Below are 20518 nucleotides of genomic sequence, written 5' to 3' on the forward strand. Positions count from 1 at the left end.
TCCAGAGGAAGAGAGCATTGGTGAGTGACTTTGTCATGTACATCTTCTCGAGCTTCGTCCACATCGCCATTGGAGAAGTTTCACTAAGCACATAGATCACCACATCATCTATCAAGTATAAGTGGATCGTACTTACCACCTGCATCTGGAGCTATCTCTAATCTTTCTCCTCCATGGTAGTCGACTTCTTCTCATATAAAAGAGCATTGATCAACCCCTGTTGAATGAGCATATCCTTCATCCTCACTTGTCATAAGAAGAAATTACTCTTCTCATCATATCGGTTGATCTTCATCTTAATTGGACTTATCTTATCAATCTTCTTCTACCTTGATCAATACCACCGTAGCCTAGACAATCGTGCGCTCTGAAACTACTTGTCAGGAAATGATCCCTTACTAATGCGGAATATGTATCCTCCACCTAAGATCGCTAACCCAAATAATGATGTCGATACCACAACGGGAAAAAAAAAAATAGAATACAATCAAATACGTGGATCAACCCAAGGCTTACCTCCAAGGGGTATGCAAAGACTTCACTATAAAAGAAAATAAATTTAAGAGAAGATTATATATTCTCAACTCTCATAAAACTCTCTTTTGCAACAAGAAGCACTCACCCTTACAAAAAGCTCACAAAAAAATATCTAGAAAGCCCCTATTGCTCTCACAGCTGCTCCCAAGCCACTCACTGCCTATGCCAACCCACTACACATTGTTCTCAAGCCGTCAGGCCACTTTTATAGGCCCAAAACCCACTCGAGATCGAAATCGTGATTTCAAAAAGACTAAGAAACCTTTCCCAACTGTTGGATCTCTCCCGCAAGCTTCCCTGGCTCTAAGATCGTGCAAGATCGTGCGTATGCGCGTTCCCGATCGTCAGATCGCTGTAGACCGCGATAAATGGGCTCTAGACCACGGCGGTCCATAGGGAGTGCGTGGACTTTGACTCCTTGTGCGGTCCATGATGGACGACATCGCACCGCACGCATGGGCACATGTTTGGACCGCACGCCCACGTGCATCTTGGGCCGCACATGCAGCAGGCCCCACTGGGCCATGCGTGCTGCATGCTCCAGCTGGGCCATGTGTGCTGTAGCAGGCCTGCAGGCCACTCCATCGTGAGCTTTTCTTCTGCGTGCTTTTCTGCTGCTGTAAGTCGAATTCGAGGTGCCAAAACTCAATAAAAGGGGTACAGCAGCTTGGTCTTCTGAGATAAGAGAAACAGAGCTCTACCATTCTCTGTCCTAATCATCAGATACTTGGTTTGGAACCATGCAGCTTCTTGTTTCTTACATTTGTTACTTTCCTCCCCTGACTTGTCATTGTCCGTCATCTCCATTGTAAATACAATTGATCATATTCAGGAAGTGGGCGGGATTTGGATGTATTTGGGAGTGCCTATTTCTGGATTGCCCTGACGCTCTGCTGTTTTAGGTTCCTACTAGCTAAATTGCTTATGAAGGTTGCTTCTTGAAAGTGGAAGGCCTTATCCTTAGCCAGGTGAGCTACCCTTCTTCAGCATGTTTTAACTTCTTTTCCAATTTTTTCTGTCTTCGGTTCCTATGCCTTTTTCTTTCCTTTGCAAGCTTGAGCGGGAGTTTCGGGCTTTTTTGTGGGATCATGCTTCTGATACTCATGGTTTCCACCCTTTACCTTGGTCCACGGTATATTTGCCGCGTGCTTAAGGGGGTCTTGGAATCACGGACCTTCCTTCTCGCCGTCAGGCTTTTCTTTGTAAACTTGGGGGCTCAGTTACTTTTATGCCCTTCTTCTCTTTGGGCTCATGTCGTATTTGATAGTGCTAAATACAATTTCCAGGGCACTGGAGTCAATTATCGTAAACCTCGTCATTGTTCTGCTACTTGGAACCGTATTTCTTCCAGTGGGAGGCTTATTCAGGATTGGTTTCAATGGTCGATTGGCTTAGGTTCTCAAACTAATGTGCTTATGGATCCTTGGTCCTCTACTACTCACCTTATTTGCTGGCCTACTTTTGTTAATACTCGGTTATGTCCTCCTTCTACACTGCATGTTCGAGATTTGCTCTCTGATAATAGGACTTGGAATTTTGAGATGTTGTCTTCCTTGTTCTTTACTGATTTGAGTGCTATTGCTGCTCATATTCTGATATCCCATGGTTTGTGGAGAGATCAGCTTTGTTGGGGTGCTACAGGGCAAAGTTCTATTTCGCTGCATGATGCCTCTGTGATCCTTTATCCACAATCTACGTCATCCACTGAAGTTAAGTTTGTCTGGGTTTGGAAATTGCAAGTGCCAATGTGGAACAAATTTTTTGGTGGCGGGTGCTTTGGAATTCTCTGCCTTGCAGCGCTTTACTTTGCTGCCAACATTTGGTACCTGTTGATCAACAAAATTGTGATTTATGTGGGGATAGTCCGGAAGAGCTGAATCATAATCTTGTCGTCTGTTCGTTTGCCATGAGTTGCTGGATTTTGCTTGGTGACAGCCACAGGGGTGAACTGCCGTTTTTCCACAAGCTTTGCCAGGTCTTATTGACCATCAGTCTGGACCTCAGATAGAGCCTGGGCAGCAGGCTTTTCTTGCTTCTGTCGCATGATTGATTTGGGAAGTTCAGAATGAGCAGATATTTCAACGATCCTTTACTACTCGCGAATTTTCTTTTATCTTCCTCATCTTCCTTCCGCGCTACGCTAATTTTCTATGTTCTGCAGCTCCGTTCAGGCGTTGGGGTGACAACTCTCTTGCTTTTGCCTCTTCTTCTCCTCTTGTTGTCTCTTGATCCACCCCTTCCTTAGGAGTTTACAAAAGATAAATTTTGATGTAGCTGTTCAGTATTCAGGAGCGGCAGCAGGGTTTGTGTTGTGAGATCATTTTGGATGACTTAAAAAGGCGATAGGTAAACGAATTAATCTTTGCTCTGTGCCTTATGCTGAGCTACTAGCTGCTTGGTTTGGACTCCGAGAGGCTATCACTCAATTTCATATATCTCAACTTTAGATAGAAGGAGATCCTTTAACAGTTGTACATTGGCTCTCGGATCTTTCATCTTCCCTCCAGCCCTCTTCTCCTATCCTTTCAGATTTTCAGCAGTGGTTCTCTTCATTACATTTCTTTAAAGTATCTCATATATGTCCTGAAGGCAACCAAGTAGCAGATTTCACTGCTCATCTAGCTCTTGTATTTCAGGCAAGTGCCACCTCAATTATCCTTTCTTTTGGAGGCAGATGCAAGAGGGACTGCTTTATTCGGGATAATTGAGATTCTCAGCTTTCTGTTGTGTAAACTTGTAGGTTGTACGGCACGGCCCCTGGCACGTTTTCTTTGCTGCTGCTTTCACCTCATGTTAGCCTCTAAATTTCTCCAGATGTTTTCTTCTTGGTGTCAACCACATGGGTGCTTTTGCTGGTTGTCTTATTTCAACACAGGGATATGTGCCTTGGTTCTTTTTAGCTGCCCCACTTGTTCAGCATGCTCCTGCGCACTCTCAGCTGGTCATCGCAAGTTCCAAAATTTTTTTATCTGTCATATTTACAGGAGGGATTATATTTGTCGCCTAACTTCTCAAGTTATGGTATTTTTTTGTTGCGGCGTCGGCGCCCTGGATCTTCGATTTTACTCTTCTCATATTTGCAGCTGGCTGTTCGGTCTTCTTCGACTTCATCCTCTGCTACTTATTCATCGGTCAGGAGACCTTCAATGTGTGTTAATACTCGTCTTTTTGCATTTGTTCTTTCATTACTCTTCAAGGGTGCTGCTTTCTTTTTTTCTATTCAACGGCAACTCACGGGGTTCCTTCATTGTTTATCTTCTTTGCGTATGGGTCTGCCTTCTGCCGTTTTCCAGTTGTCTACACAGTACTGGTCATCTTTCTTCTGGGTACAAATGGGTGATTCAGTTGTCTACACAGTATACTTGTGTACTTTTGTTTCTTTCAATTCTCGTATACTGTTGGGCCTTTTTTGGTCTTCACTCCACGCCCTTTTTCCTTTTGTAATTTCACTGCTTTCACTTAATAAAGGTTTCAGCTTCTAACCAAAAAATTAAAGAACAATTGATCTTTAATAAAAAAAGACATGGCGGGATTATTTGCATTCTTAGGCATCATCCTACTGCTCATTTGTGTGGGATTATTTCTTAAGCCTCCTCGAGTGCCTGAGAAGGTATCTGATACATCAGCCAATAACATGCCCCCCGACGTCAGATTAGATTTTTAAAAGATGGCAAGAAGTTTATATTGCTAACCCAGGGACTGAAAGCCTCCCATGAAGGGTGATTAAAAGGGCATGTTTCATATCTAATGCTTCTCCTACATTGCACAATTCTCTGTGTGAAACGGGAAGCAAGCTCAAAAATATATTGGAGTTTTGTCACCAGGGTTGGTGACCAAAATCTTTTCCTAATTTCCTTTGTAGCTGCAAGTATGGGCATTGACTTTAAAAGGTCATCTTTGTAAAATTGACTTGCTAAAATTGAAGAATGGGGAAAATAACGTCAAGTGGCTAACCGCCAGAGCCGCTAAAAGTAAAAGAGTTCTGACTGCTATATAGTGACCACAGTTCTTATAGTTGTGGTCCTTATAAATATGGCAAAATTTGGCCCTTCCGGGACTACTCATAATTTTGAGAAAACACAGCTGTATCAACATGTAATCCATTTGTCTCCTTTTTCTTTTGGAGAGCGTAAAATCAAGTCTGGGAAACACCGCAGGAAGTAGTAAACAAGTCCAGCACACCAACAATATGAATCACCTTGCAATTCCATATAGGTAATCTAAAATTTCCCGTATACGCCATTTTATCCTGTCAATTTTAGTCTTCAACGGACTGCTTCCAAAACTATGAAAACCAGTTTTCTACTCTTTAAAACTTGCAGCACATTTGCATGTTCCTCAAAAGAAGAGGATGATGATGAAGTTCTGGCTATGGTTATGCAGGTCACTGGTCTTCAGAACAACAATGGCAATGATGGTGATAGCTGTTCTTCTTCCTGTATTCCTAAGGAATTTCACAAAGACGTATCAGCAACAAAACTATGATTATTTTGTTTTTTCTCCTCTTTTCAGAGGGCATAAAACCAGGAGAACAGAGGAGGAGGTCCTAAACAGGTACACGCACAGTATAAATCAATGAGCAATTACTCATAAATCAAAATTTTCTAAATGGTGCATTTCCTCAGCCAAATTTTAAAGATCCATTTCAAAACTTGCAAGTTGATTTTGGACCCGATTGGATTCTCGAAGAATGTAGAAATTTTGCCTATTGAATCCTCTTAAAATAATGTGGCAGTTGGTTATCATGTCCGTCCACGGACACCTACCTACCTCTACAAGAGGAAAGAAGTCCAATCTCTTCAGCATAGCCTACTTTAATTCTCACGTTGCTATTAAGCCGTTACAATCTATACGATAGAGACCAGGTCATTGGTACAGCATGTCCAGGTGACAAGTTTCTAACCCCTTCATTACTTCTCTAAAGAGTATATATAGCTTATCCAGAAAGCAAGGAAGCAAAAACAGTAGGTCTAAGACAATGGATGATTTACCCACAGGAGGCATCACTAGACACACATCCTTAGAACTTTCCTCTGACTCATGATCCAGCTTAATCAACACTGGAATACCCTTTGCAAACCCTTGCACAGTCAGCTTACAACCTAAGAATGGCATACTCATAGATATGCTACTATTCATGTTAGACCTTATGCATCTCTTCAATTTAGTTCTGTTAATTTTGATGTTAATATTTGGTCTCGAGATATATTGAGCCTCAACCCACCAAGCATCAAATTTCACCATTTGCCAGAATCGTACTCTAATTATTTTATCAAGGGCAGTAGTTGTTTAAACTGTTGCAACAAGAAATTTATAGATAGAGAAATATCACCATTGTTTATGGCACAAATTTGAGTACTTGACCATACAGAGTTTTACTTCTAGGAACTTTATGCAAACAAAGCAGGAGGAACCGACCCTCAAGCCTCCCACAAAAAAAAAAGGTGTGTGCCGGTGCATGGACTACAATCATACAACTAATCCAATCCAAGTAAATAAAGAACAGGAAAATGCTGACCCATCATTTCAGAAGAGATCTTGGTACATGCTCTCTTGGTGTAGCAAGGGCTTGAGACATTGCCTGGCAGAGGAAGTAGAGACAAAATAGAAAGCATCTTATGTAAGTGAGAAAAATATTAACTAGAGTAAGATTCAGATTACAAGAAATGATGGATAAGTTCTCTGACTTAAAAAACAAATTACCTGCTCAGAAATTGGAACAACACCATCAACGGCATTAGTTGCCAGTTGCAACCTCTCCAGCAATGGTGTTTGCATTTGCTTCCAAGATAATCCTGAAATGGTGCAGAAAAAAAATGTCAAACTATTCATATGCTTAATGATTTCAAGATTGATGTGACAAGAATAATGAGGTAAGCTATAAAATCAAGATTTAATTATCACATTAGCTTACAATCATGTGTTTATTATCTCTTCAAATATATAGCTCCTTGAACACGAATACACGACACCATCTACATGAGCAAATAAAATGGGTCTCGATGCGACCTATTGGCCATGGTTAGTCTACTTTCAAGAACAGGATGATTTGTGAGAACTATTTCAGGCAAGTTAAATAGATGACCGAGCATTTCTATGGGAAAAGCCAAAATAGCAGTTTATCCTTTTTTTTCCCTCTTGAAAAAAGGTGTGGAAAGCTCCTGGAGGAAAAGAAGCAGCTAGTTAAACTGCAAAAGATGAACCCTCATTTACCTAAAGCAGGAGTGAATTCTGTTGCAGCTGTGAGGATTGTGGATTTCTAAAATAATATAGAATAAGGATTCACTCAGAAAGCAGGTGAATGAGTTTCCAAAGAGAATACAAAGCAGGTACCATGCCCCGGTAGAAATTTGTAGCTACCAAGTATGAACACATCACCATCTTAGATATATAAACAGCCAAGAAATTCATTTACAAATAACAGAGTTTTCATCCTAATCTTCACATTGCAAAATCAGCCGAGTTAAATTGAATGATATGGCACTGATCAACAATTTCCTTCATATAATACCCATGCTAATATCCACTAACTCAAACAAGTAATCTATTTAAAGCACTAATTCAGAAAGCCAACTAATCTCTACATGGTAACCAACCCCCCCCCCCCCCCCCACAAAGAGTTAGTTGTAAGGACGGTAAGCACCCTGCTCTTTCCATGAAACAACTTGTGCCAATCCTTAACTTCTATTATGCCCAATATTTCGTTCACTTTCCTTGGAAGCCAGTCACAGATGTAAACCTACACAAAGTAACAAAGTCTCAAAGCATAACATCCATTCCCTCCATCAATAATTTCATCAATGCAAAGAAGTATCAAGTCCAAGTTCTCAAGAGCAGTCCTCTCCTCTGTCATTCCTGGAAAAAGGACTTTCAAACCAGGATAAAATTGGCAAAAGAATCAAAACCAGGATATACAACATGAATATCAGGCCCCAGGTTATCTCCTTGAAAAGGTAGAAACTGTACCAGAATAAAGCAAAACACCAGTGAAGTTTTCAGACAATGCTTCCAGACTGTAAAGTATCATTTGTAAAGACTGTCATATCAAAGGCATTTTAGAGGCCAGCACCAAAAATCAAAAATATGGCTATTACAGTTTCCTCCATCTAATTTTATCAAAAACGTTTGAAGAAAACATAGTTTGGGAGGCTTTCACAAGATGACTTCTTCAGCTCCTTGCACAGACATCAGAATTACATCAAGGATTAGGATTATCAAGCGAATATTTGGAAAAAAAAATAATAATAGTAACAATATCTTGTGTTGCATATGAATTTAAGCAAGGAAACCTTCACTGGTGCTGTGTTCTTTTTTTTTTCTTTTTTTTCTTTTCTTTTTTTTTTTTTGTAGTATGATATGCTTTGCATTAAAATAATCACATATAGGCAGAATCACAAAATATGTTTTATTGCATTGTTTGCAAATGAATACACCATGCTCTTTAGTGCTAACTGGACAAAGTTACCTATGCTCCAAGGACCCAAATATCCAAGCATTTGTTCTGGCTGCATAATTCATTTCCCCACTTGCAACAGACCAAGCAGCTTGATGTGCAAGCTGCACTGCTATATTAAGCACAACATTCGAGAAGGAAAAGCACCCAAAAAAAAAATTATTGAACATAATCTAGATAGAAGATGGCACTTCTTAGATGGTAGAAATTATGTTTGGTAAGAAAATATTTTAGTTCCATCTGAAAGCAACAAGAGAATACAGCCTTTACATTTCTTTAAGTTTTCTGTCAAAAACCCCAAGTATTGGTTCACATTATCATATCAAAGTTAATCAAGGAGCCTGAAATTGCTCAACCTAATTATCAAATTATAACTGTTCTAATAGTGAAATGTGAGTGAGTAAAGGAAACGATAATTCACTGGAAATTGCAAGACAAAATGCTAAAAATGTTTAACTTACCGATCAAGAGTATGGTTGACATCATCATCATCCAAACGCTTCCCCTAAAAACATAGAATTGAACATACTTTATTAACAAGAGTCAGCAAGACAAGAAGCATGTAAAAGTTGGTGCCACATTTCTTGCAGGGCAAATCAGGCAGGAGAAGAACAACCTAGAAAAGAAAAATGACAATAGAGCGTAAATTACACCAGCTATGGAAGAACAAGGCTACACTGTGCAAGGTTTTATCAAGTTTCCCAACATAAATTAAATATGAAATTCCTGCAATTATATTCTCAGATTTTGCAGCAACCTTTCATGGTCAAACAGTACATAGATTGAGTGATAATTATGCTAGTGAACTAACTATCAAAACCACAGATGTCATTCCCTGTATCCACTCCTTGAAGCACACCAAAATCAATATCATCATGGCCAAGTGCTAAGGTGACTTTACAGAACCAGCTTTGACCAGTCTGCACGCGTAAATATAATGGTGATACTCTACTTCAAGTCATTACCATGAAGATTTAATAAAGAATCAGAATAAAGAAAAGAAGAACAGGAGCAAAACAACTGATGCACAACCGACAGCCAGCTCTTAGCAAAATTCCAGATGGTTGGAAATAAAAAAAGTCTAACAGCAACTCCTGATGGAATTTCCACATTCAAACATACAGTATGTAATTGATACAATAAACATGGGCACAAAACATGTTTGGACCATAGTTACCAGATTCGTCCTACTCCCCTGGAATCGCGTACTGGATCTCGCGTCCCAATTCGCAGCACGTTTACGTACCAAAACGCTGCGATACGCATCCCAATTCGCTGAAATTGGCGACCCAAACACTATACAAACTTTTACCAGAAAAATAACCATAGAGAGGAGAGAACCTGAATTCGAGATAAATAGAAAATTTCGTATAAAGTTGATATGCACTGAGAGGTTTGGATTACCGGAGATGAAGTCTTCACCCTCTGTAGACTGATTTCTCTGGGCATATACCGGAGGTGAATCCCAATATGCATTTAAAAGTCATTGGAACTTGAAAAAATCTAATAAGATAGGGGATTACAGCAAAGCAAATAAAGCATTTAAAAGTCATTGGAATTGAAAGACTTTGCTTGGTTGGTATTAGTTAGAATAAATCATAGAAAAAGAATCACATGGACTTTCAATATCAGTGAAATAGAAAGGAGAGTCATATATATTATTATATTCTTCCAGCCACCCCTCCATAGGCCTATCTCCCTCCTTCCTATTGGAAAGAAAAATATGATAAGATAGGGGATTATAGCAAAGCAAATTAAGCATTTAAAAGTCATTGGAATTGAAAGCTTTGCTTGCATTTAAAAGTCATTGGAATTGAAAGACTTTGCTTGCTGGTATTAGTCAGAATAAATTATAGTAAAGGATTCACGTTGATCAATACTAGTGGAATAAAAAGGAGAGTCATATATATTATTATATTCTTCCAGCCGCCCCTCCATAGGCCTGTCTCCCTCCTCTTCTCCAGGTAGTCCAAATTACGCCCAACCAAAACTCCTTTGTCCTTTCCATCAAACTAAAAATCATCTTTCTCTTGTTGAAAAATGGTGTACCAGAAAAGAAAATTAAATGAGCTTTTATCTGAAGAAGAAACAGATGGAGAGCAAGAAGATTCAAGTGATGATTATCAAGAAATTGACCAAACTCAACCAACTCAAAAATCAATACCATTATTTGCACCCACAAAAGCAATAGATTTAAAATTAAAGCCATTGCTAGATGAAGTTGTTATTCACGGTGCAATGCCCAGAAAGAATTCTGGGGTTCAAAGCAATGGTCATGTAAACATTGCAAAAAGAGATTCACAAGTTCCTATACTAGAATACATTATCGCTTTTTTGGTCCACCTGGGATGAAGGCACAAATTCAACGTTGCCCAGCACTTCTTAGCAACCGGGCTGAATATGAAAGAGTGAGAAGGAAGGTTGAAGAAGCAGAGAAGGCAGGTCTGTCATCACCTTTAAAAAGTTCTACAATCAGCAAAAAAAGTAAAGAACTTCCTGCTAAAGGTATTGAAGATTCCCTTGGAATAATAGAGTGGAATGCAGTTGATATGAAGGTAATGAGAGGGTTGTGTGCTAATGGCATTCCCTTCAATGTGCTGCATAATTCTCAATTCAATGAGATGGTTTCAGCAATTAACAAAGCCCCTAAAGGTTATAAAGCTCCCTCATTTGAAAAGGCAAGGACAACACTACTAGATGAGTGCAAAAGAAGTGTTGCAAAAGACCTGAGTCCAATAAAAGATACCTGGTACACTCAAGGGGTGTCTATTATTTCGGATAGATGGTCTAATGTCAAGCACCGACCACTTATCAATGTCATTGCAGCAAACAGTCATGGAGCAATGTTCAGGAAAAGAAAAAACTGGTTCTGTTATAGCAAAGTATTTGTTGAAAGCAATTGAAGAAGTAGGGCCATCAAATGTTCTCCAAGTGGTGACCGATAATGTATCAAATTGCAAAGCAGCTGGGAAGGAGATAGAGAAGGTACATAAACATATTTTCTAGTCCTCCTGTGTAGTTCACACTCTGAATTTAGTTTTTAAAGATTTTGCCAGTACATTTGATTGGTTATCAAGCACATATAAAAAGGGAAAAACCATTGTCAAATATTTCATTAATCATTCACAAGCTTTAGCAATTTTCAAAACTCAGTCAAGGCTAAAATTGCTAAAAGTTACAAAGACCAGATTTGCTTCACACTATATCTTATTGAAGTGGCTGCTTGATTGCAAAGAGGCTCTACAAACCACCATTATTCTTAAGGCATGGAAAGAATGGGTGAAACATGGAGATGAAAATACAAGGAAGATAGGACCTTTAGTTGCTGAAACAATAATCAGTGAAGAGTTTTGGGAAGATGTTAAAAGTGTTTTTGCAATTACCAAGCCAATCTATTTCCTAATCAAATTCAGCGATGGCGAAGGTCCAAAAATGGGGGAGATTTATGAAAGGATGGACAACATGATTGGAGAAATAAAAGATATAATGATGAAAAATAAATATGCAGCTTCCTACCCTCATATGGAAACAATTATGTTAGCAAGATGGGAAAAGATGAACATTCCAATGCATTGCCTTGCTTCTGCTCTCAATCCTCGATTTTATGATCCTCTCTACCTTTAAACACCAGCTCCTGGAGGGATTCCTAGAAAAGCTCTCCAAATCTTGATAAGTTGTTATGGGTGTCACGGAAGCTTTTGAAAGAATCACTGAAAGTCCAGAAGAGCAAAACTTGTTACGAGAGCAATTTGCAATTTTTCATATGAGAAAAGGTATGCATGCAATGCTACCAGCTCAAGCAGATGCGGTGACAATGGATTCCATTGATTGGTGGTCATCATACGGTTCAGAAACTCCAGAATTGGCTGAGGTAGCAAAAAAGGTACTATCTCAACCAAGGTTCGCCGTACCGGTACCGGACCCGTACTGGTGAAATTCTGTTTAATGTCGGTACGCGGTTCGGTACAGTACAGTAATGTCGGTACACTTCGGTATGGCATACCGATACGAGACCGATACGATACGATACGGGCGGTATAGGGCGGTATGGGGCGGTACGGCATTCCATGATCTCAACCAATTAGTAGTTCTTCAGCTGAGAGAAATTGGAGCACCTATTCCTATATTCACAATGTCAAAAGAAATAGATTAAATTGCACAAGAGCTGATAAGTTAGACTTTACTCATTCTAATATCCGCCTTCAAGCACGTTTTTGTGAAAGCTACAAAGATGGTCCTTACAAAAAATGGGACATTAATCCAGACAATACATGCTTGAAGGATTCTGCAATAAGACTAGAGGATATGAGATGGAGAGGTTTGGAAGATGAATATGAGGATACTCAACATGTGGATGAAGTTCAAGAAACATCTTCTAATGCTTCACTTGCTGCTCCTAGCAAAGAAGCATCTAAACATGCAAAAAAGAAAATTGGGAAGGGAAAGGCAACCTGAGATCTTTGTTTTGTTTTTAGTTTTTTATTGGAGCAAGCTAAAGAACTATTTCTGTTTTTCTTTTGTTTTTAGTTTCTATTATTGATAATTGATGTATGCAATCTTTAAGATATAACAATTTTCTAATATGCTTTTATGTCTTATGCTTGATATACAACATTAAAAAATTATCTTAGCTTTTGACTTTGGAGTTTGGACTTCAGAGTTTAGACTAAACATTGCAACAAATTGATTTTAGTAAATAGAAAAGATAATTGCTCTATGTAATATTTGTGTAAGCGAACCCAATACATCTTCATAGCGTACCGCGAATCCAACTAGCGTAACAAAGAAGCCTACCCCCATCGTACCCCATAAACTCCTAAGTGTCGTACCCCGTAACCGACCCCGTATCACAACTCGGAATGTCCCGCGAATCTGGTAACTATGGTTTGGACAGAAAAATTAGCAAACCTAGGAATTGCTAGTGATATTTTACTTGCAGTTTAAATGTTATGCAATACCCAGTGGGAACAAAATATGCATCGGCACAAATCCAACAATATTAATATCAATTAAACCAGCTGATTTAGGTATACATGAAAGGAAAACAGAAAAGAACTTTAACAATCAAGCTAAGAATTGGCAAGCTGCAAACTATGAATTATTATTTTCTTGTATCATTCAGGAACCTCTTAATGGTTAGTTTGACCATATACTCAAAGTACAAGTTCTTGCATGTTCAGAGTATGATTTAAGCATTCAAAACATACAGAAATTTCTTGGGTCACCATTAGACGAGCTGCTAGAAAACATTTGTAGGAGTCTCAAAAAATAATGATTGTTCACTTATGTGTTCTAATATTATATATATACTGTAAGAGGTGCACAGACAGAAATCTACACAGCTTGTAAACCTAAACATATCAAATAGAATCTAATGAATCTCCAGAACCCATGAAAGCTGTTCTTGGAAGAGCCGCTTAATCTTTCTACTAGATAAGGAGCATCAAGGATAAACATGTATTTGCCGGAAATAAAAGTGTAAAATTGATAAAAATTATATAAAATGAAGCTTGTGAATTAAATCCTGGTTGATAAACTTCAAATGTCAGACGCCAAAGAGGATCAAATGACTTGCAAATGTCTTAGTCATACACCATCAAAGGCAATCTACTCCTATGTAAAAATGTAGCAACAGCAATATTTTTTTTTTGAGGCCTATAACACCATAGAATTAACCAAACAACAGCTAAACTACAGAAAAATTTTAATATTAGTGGTCCTAAAAAAAAGAAAAAATCTCAGATAAACCGAAACAGAAAGAGAACTTATATTAAAAGCTATGCGCCCATTCCAATCTTGTGTACATATATATATATGTATGGTCAAGAGTCTGTTGCACATATTACTGCACTTGCATTTGACCCATGCTTGAGCTATAGCAGATGGATGTCAATGATCAAATTTACAGTGTATAAATGGTAATTGCTCTCTGTAATTTCTAAGCATAAGAAGGAACATTTGCTCAAAACTCTTAATATAGCCAGGAATAAAAAAAAGGTGTATGACCAACAGAAAACCAAACTGGATTTCTCATCTCGATGATATCACTCGAGTTTCCTAGTGATTAGCTAAAAACACATCTCAGATATCTCAGGTCTAGCAGAAAAATAGAACAGATATTAAAAGGGTTTTCTGATTAAAGAACAACTGTTACCTATGTACCACGATCCAGGAACATAATGTTATTATCAGGTCAGGTTTCATCCAAAACAAGTCATAAAAAAGATGTGCTTGGATTCAAAGGCAGACCTGGCACAGCCACAAATCTCACAATCTAGAACTGGAGAGAGATAAATATGATGGTTGTCTGATTGTAACAAAAATAAGATATTTCATAACATGATCCAAGATATTGCCATGTTATCAGAGTGTCTTTAGGATTTGAACCGAAACAAATTATGATCAGTCCAATAAAAAAATAGAGAAGATATGAGATTAATGGATGGAAACCTTTGACTTCTTGGAGGAGTTTGCGATCCTCTTCTATTATTTTCATTGTTGCTGCTGCTGCTTTTCTGGTAAGAATAGAGAATGGCATGCCCAAGCTGGTGGCTTTGAGAATCTTCGAAGTTTTCACAAGAATAGAGGAGATCAGTCCCCAAACTTACCAAAAGAGCGCAACTACAAGAAGAAAGGGGAGCACAAAAGGATTTAGAACAAAACCTTTCCTTGAGGCAGCGGGAACAGTTGAGGAAGTCTTAGCTTGACCTCCACCTTGTGGACACACTGTTAACAAGATTGGAGGCAAATGGAAACTAACAGCAGAAGGAAAGCAAAAGGCAGTCATAGGCTTCATGAGGTGTGGGGAGTTGGGAGTTGGCAGGGCTTCGAAGGGAATTACACACACACACAGCTTTTCAAATCGAAAAAATAAATCTATTCAAAAATAAATAAATAGTAAAAGGGCATAACAGCAACACTCAAATATAAGGAATATTTAAAAAGCATTGATATAACTTGAAATCATTAGTATATAAAAGAAAAGCCAAGAGTGTATAAGAATTCAGAAGAAAAGAAGCTAAAAATAAGAAAGGAACCACTTTATCAGATTGAAGAAGCTAAATTATTTGGAAACAGAACTTGAAAATTCCAGTACACAATACAAAACTTAAAAAATGAAGCAAGAAAAAAAAAAGAAAGAGAGCCACTCATATAAAAGAGGAATTAGCCAAATACATAATGAACAAAAAAACTACAAAACATAAAAGAACATGAAGAAAAAAAAAAAGCATACACATCAAGGAAGATTGAAAACTTGAATATTGAAATAAAATTATCAATGTAATTTTAAACCTTCATCAAACAAAAAAATAAAACTTAAAGAAGTTGCATAGGGAATAAAGCTTAAAACTAAGATAAGGATACTTTATGAGAAATGAAGAAGGTTACTTAATATTTCAGAAAACAAATTTATTGGAAAGGAGGGTCAAGCAAAAAGATATAAATATAAGTCAAATAAGGTAAAGCCACTTACAAACAATTAATAACAAAATTTAAAAGACCGCCACAGCAAATATACATAAAAAATTGAATGTAAGATGACAATAACAAAAGAATATTCTAGAAATGCATGGAAAGAAGATTCAAAATGAAAGAAATAATCACTATACATGATTGAAAAAATTAAAATATTTGGAAATAAAATGTACATATTCAACTAAAAAGATGATTTAATAATTGAACAAAATTATTCAGAACTTGAAAATAGGATTTATACAAATAAATAAATAAATAAGAAAAAAGGCCCAAAGAAATTAATCAGCTCAAAAACAATTGATACAAAAAAATGTAAAAGAACATAAAATAGCATTGTATCACGGTTGATGTAAATTGTAAGTATGCAAGAAGGGAGATCTAAAAAAAAAAAAAAAAAAAAATCATCAATTTAGTTAGGAAACGCTGACCTACACTCTTACTTCAAGAACAAGTTATCGACTATTATCATTCTGTATTGATTCAGTAGTCTCTTCTAGATAGTCTTGGTCCTTAACCATGTTCCCCAGGTCTTGCATGTTCCATAAGTTTTATATCATGACTTTTGCAAATTTGTCTATGAAACAAATGTCAATGTACATGCCATGACTCCACGACATTTGCTATTCTAGATGAAAGGCCATGGGTCGAAAGTCCACATGTTTTCAAAGTTTTCAAATGGCCAGCCTGGTGGACTAAACGCGAACAGTTTTGAGTATCAAACAAGGCAGGCGGACAAAGGCAAGACAAGAACTTTCTCACAAAGTGCCAATTTTCTCCGTGGCTGCCACCATCATGGGAGTGAGATACTTGCAAAAGAAGCACCTAGCAAGGAAACACTAGGTTTTAGTTGGACAAAGTCCGGTTGGTGTCCAACAACCAAGCAAGATGCACAAACGCATTGCGCCCTTTTTTTTAAAAAAAATCTTTGTCCCTCTTTATGCGTGCTCCACGTTGTTGTTTTACGGTTAGACTGATCCACCAGTTCAATGGTGGACTTGGACCAAACAATAGTTATTCTCAAGGAAATTGAAAGGAAGATTCACAACATTGGCAGTCCCATCGTCGGTCAGTCATTTCTTTTCTAAAAATTTAGTTTAAGGTTTTCATGGTTATAAATAGACATGATAATATAACTGTAATAATCCAGATTTTAAAAAAAAAAACAGAGGAGGAGGAAGACTCCTAACCGGAGTCTTCTTCCTCTCCGTTTCCGACGAAATCGAAGTGATAGAGTCCGGTACGGGTTAAGAAAACTCCTCTATAAAACCCCCTTCCCCTCCCTTTAGGTCTTTATCATGGGATTTTGAGAGATTATTAAGAGTTTAGAGGGATTTTTCCAAGATTTTTCTGCGAGTTCTTTGAACAGGAAGAAAGGATTGCCGGAGTTCTTCTCGACTGTCGGAGCTCGAGGTAAGCCCCTCCCCTTCTTCCTCTCCCTCTTCCCTTTCTCCCCTGGCCCAAAGCCTCGCCGCCGGCCATCGACTTTGCCGAAAATCAGTCGCAAAAGAATCCCCTGTTTTCTGAATCTTCCTTTGATTTTGCCGGCCGAACCTTGTCGCCGGCCGTCCATTGCCCACCGCCGCCTCCACCTGCTGCTAGACATCCGACGAAGCCGCCGCCTTCGCCGGAGTCAAGCCTCTGAACCCTTTCCGGTCTTCCCCTGTTTCAGCCAAGGGAGGCCGCGGGAAGAAAAGAAAAGAAGAAGGAAGAAGAAGAAGAAAAGAAAAAGAAAAAAAAAAGGAAAAAAAAAGAAAAAGGAAAAAAAAAAGAAAAGAAAAAGAAAAGAAAAGAAAAGAAAAAGAGAAAGAGAAAAATAAAAATAAAATAAAATAAAAAGAAGAAGAAGAGAGAGAATTTTTCTCTCTCTCCTTTTTCTCTCCTTTCTCTCTCTTTTCTCTCTCCTCTCTCTACCTTCTCTCTCTACATTTTCTCTCTCTAGACTTTTCTCTCTCTTTATGAATTTTGTCTCTCTAGAGTCTTTCTCTCTCGCTGATTTCATCACAGACCCTAGGATAAATTTGAAATAAAAATATGATGATTTAAGATTGCTCCAAATTCGTGCGGTAGATCTGATCCCAGTCCGATCCTATTCGAAATTTGTAACACTTGATTCATATTGAGTCACCCTGATAGGACCTCTGATGATCTCGATCATGAGTGCCTCATCGAAGGATGCGAAGGTTTCTCTCTCCACTTTCTCTCTCTACTTTCTCTCTCTAGAATTTTCTCTCTCTTCATGGATTTTCTCTCTCTAGAAGTCTTATGGATCAGTGGAGGATCCAGATACTTAGGTAAATCCTAATTTTGGTTAATCCTAAGAGAGATCCTCGATCTGTGTTATTAGGATCGATTATCAGTAATTTTCTTCATATATATTTTTTATATTGATCATGGTCATGAAGAGATGATTGTCTGCATAAGATGTCGAGTGGAACATCTTGTTTGTGAAATTCATAAATCAAAGAAGAACATTGATTTCTGTGCTTGGATCAGTCACCGGTAAAGGTAAGAATCCTTGTACATGATCACTATTATATATATGCTATTTTACTGTTGGTCTTGCATCGTTGGTTTTGCATCGTTGGATTTGAGATCGATGAATTTATTATACCTGAGATACTGTTATTTGATTTTGAGCATGAGTATGTTATGTCAATATATATGTATCAGAGATTGATGGCATGATTATATGGATATGACATATCTGAATTGATTATAATGCAAGACAGAATTGATTTGATGAAATCAATACATAATGATTAAATGAAAAGAAAGAGATATATGGTATGGACTAGCCTTGTCATATGGAACAGCCCGCCAGGAGCTTATGCCTGGGACAGCCCCCACTGGCTTACAGGTGGATCAGCCGGCCAGGAGCTCATGCCTGGGATAGCTCGCCAGGAGCTTATGCCTGGGACAGCCTCTCACGGGCTTCCGTACGTGGGACAGCCGGCCAGGAGCTCATCCTGGGACAGTCTTGAAAGACTTTTTAAGTGGATTCGATCCAGATGATGACTGAGGTATAGATTTGGATAGTCCAGAGCCAGAAAGAAAATGTTAAAAATCATGTGATTATGAAAGGAGAAATGAAAGATAAGACATGAAACAATTGTTGAACAAAAGTGTTTCACCTGTTAATATATGATGATGTATCTATTTTGACAAGACAGAAAATTTATGAATGTTTGCATTATTCTGGATATTGAACATAAGATTTTATATTTTATTGCTTATTCTTATTTTCAGATTATATTACTATATCAGTGTGATATGGAAATTCTTACTGGACTGTAAAGCTCACACCCCTTTATCTTTCTTTTTCTTCTCAGAGTTACAGGATACTTATGATTGGCTATGATCTGGATTTACGGGTGAGCAGAAGGATAAATAGAGTGTCATAGTATCTGATCAGAAAATTAAAAAAATTTAAATTGTAATTATGCAAGGTTTTATGAATTATTGTTGAAATAAATTATTATGGTTGATAAGGTTGTAATGATTTAATTTGGCCTTGCATATTCTTTAGGGCTTGCTCTAAGGAGTGTGCGGCCATCACGTATCCGATCCGGGTGTTGGGTTCGGGGCGTGACAATAACAGGTTTCTGAGTAACAATTGCAGCTTTAGGAAGGATGGAAGCTAGGCTAGAAGCAGCATCTCGAGCTGGAGACTTGGGTGGATTCCACCAGCTTCTCCAGGAGGATAGCCTTCTCCTGGATAGATTGAATAGTAGCCCTTATCCATCTAACAATCCCCTCCACATCGCCGCCCTACTCGGCCATGCCGACTTTGCCGGTGAAATCCTCAGCCGAAGGCCAGAACTTGCAAAGGACCTAAATGAGCAAGGCTTCTCCCCTTGCACTTGGCTTCAGCCAACGGCAACCTCTCAGTGGTGAAAGAACTGTTGAAGGTGGGCTCAGATCTCTGCCTAATCCGGGACAAAGATGGGTTCATTGCAATCCACACTGCGGTGATCAAAGGAAAGATTTGTGTTGTGAAGGAATTAATTGATGTCTGCCCAGAGACTGCAAGAGCAGTGACCTGCCAAGGAGAGACCATTGCTCATTTGGCTGTGAGATCAAACCATTTTGAGATGGTCGAGTTCCTGGTGGAAAAGCTGGGCAGCGATGAGGAGCTACTTAACTCCAAGGATGGGAAAGGAAATACCATTCTGCACCTCAGCGTTGTTAGGAAACAATTCCAGGTACGATACCAAAACGTGTGTTTGCCACTCTTACGAAAATGGGAGGCCAAGAAAAAGGCCACCCTGCATTTATTAAAAAAGCACCAACAAAGATATTCTTTATCACGAGAAATTTTTCTGATTGGATAATCAACAGATTCTGAAGTTTTTACTAAGCAAGCCAGCGATCCAAGTGAACACTTTCAACCTGAAGGGATTCACTCCACTTGACGTGTTGTTGGAGTCGCCAAATGAGCACGGAGACCTCGTTCTGGGGAGATGATTCGAGCTGCGGGTGGGAAGAAAGCAGAAGAGGCATCTCAACAAGAAGCACAGAGTCATCCTACTCAGCAAGTCATTAATCCTGTTAGGACATCACCAGTGAGATCAAATTGGAAAGGCCGGCTTCGACATTTCTTCCATCTAAAACCCAAGACTAGGACATCACGTCGGGATCTGCGAGCAAATCAAGAAAATGAAAACACTTCAGGCACATTGATGGTGGTGGCAACACTAATAGCAACTGTTACATTTCAGGCAGGAATGAACCCTCCTGGGGGATTCGTGCAGGATGGCGGGCCAAACGTAGATAACCTCGCTCCCGGACAGGCAGTTCTAGGTTATCAACTGTCTCCCTTCTTGTTATCTGACATATTGGGATTATTTGCATCGCTAAGTATCATTATGCTATTGATCTGTGTGGTCCCAAGAAAGAAGAGGCTACTGACGAAGTTCTTGAAGTGGGTTATGTGGATTTCTGTCTTTTGCACAGCATTTGCATTCGCATTTGCCCTCTTTGAAATATTTCCGTTTTCTTCACTCGCTTGGATCGCTATTTCCATTATAGGTTGGTGTGGGATCTACGTTATTG

General features: G+C 38.6%; 1 protein-coding gene and 1 long non-coding RNA gene across 7 annotated transcripts; one reads left to right on the forward strand and one right to left on the reverse strand.

Moving 5' to 3' along the window:
• Positions 1-4570: 4570 nt before the first annotated feature.
• On the reverse strand, positions 4571-15071 carry LOC105044235 (uncharacterized). Of its 6 annotated transcripts, none has more exons than XR_012140562.1 (8): positions 14654-15071; positions 14441-14552; positions 9332-11700; positions 9168-9243; positions 8452-8495; positions 6241-6332; positions 6056-6118; positions 4571-4981 (listed from the first exon to the last, which is right to left on the reverse strand). XR_012140562.1 is itself a non-coding variant. In XM_073255314.1 (8 exons), exons 4-7 carry the CDS (start codon positions 9254-9256, stop codon positions 6059-6061), a joined length of 285 nt encoding a protein of 94 aa, XP_073111415.1. In that variant the 5' UTR covers positions 9257-9295; positions 9395-11700; positions 14441-14552; positions 14654-15067; the 3' UTR covers positions 4571-4981; positions 6056-6058. The 6 variants fall into 6 exon arrangements, 3 of the variants coding, with proteins under 3 accessions (XP_073111415.1, XP_073111414.1, XP_019705422.1); XM_073255314.1 differs by having other exon boundaries at positions 9168-9295; positions 9395-11700; positions 14654-15067; XR_012140561.1 differs by having other exon boundaries at positions 9168-9696.
• Positions 15072-17599: 2528 nt separating this feature from the next.
• Positions 17600-19925, forward strand: LOC105037615 (uncharacterized). The gene is made up of 3 exons (XR_012140441.1): positions 17600-18837; positions 18993-19668; positions 19805-19925. It is a non-coding gene; the product is annotated as an uncharacterized lncRNA (long non-coding RNA).
• Positions 19926-20518: the final 593 nt, after the last annotated feature.

This window comes from Elaeis guineensis, chromosome 4 (assembly GCF_000442705.2).
Source record: "Elaeis guineensis isolate ETL-2024a chromosome 4, EG11, whole genome shotgun sequence".
NCBI classification, from domain to species: domain Eukaryota; kingdom Viridiplantae; phylum Streptophyta; class Magnoliopsida; order Arecales; family Arecaceae; genus Elaeis; species Elaeis guineensis.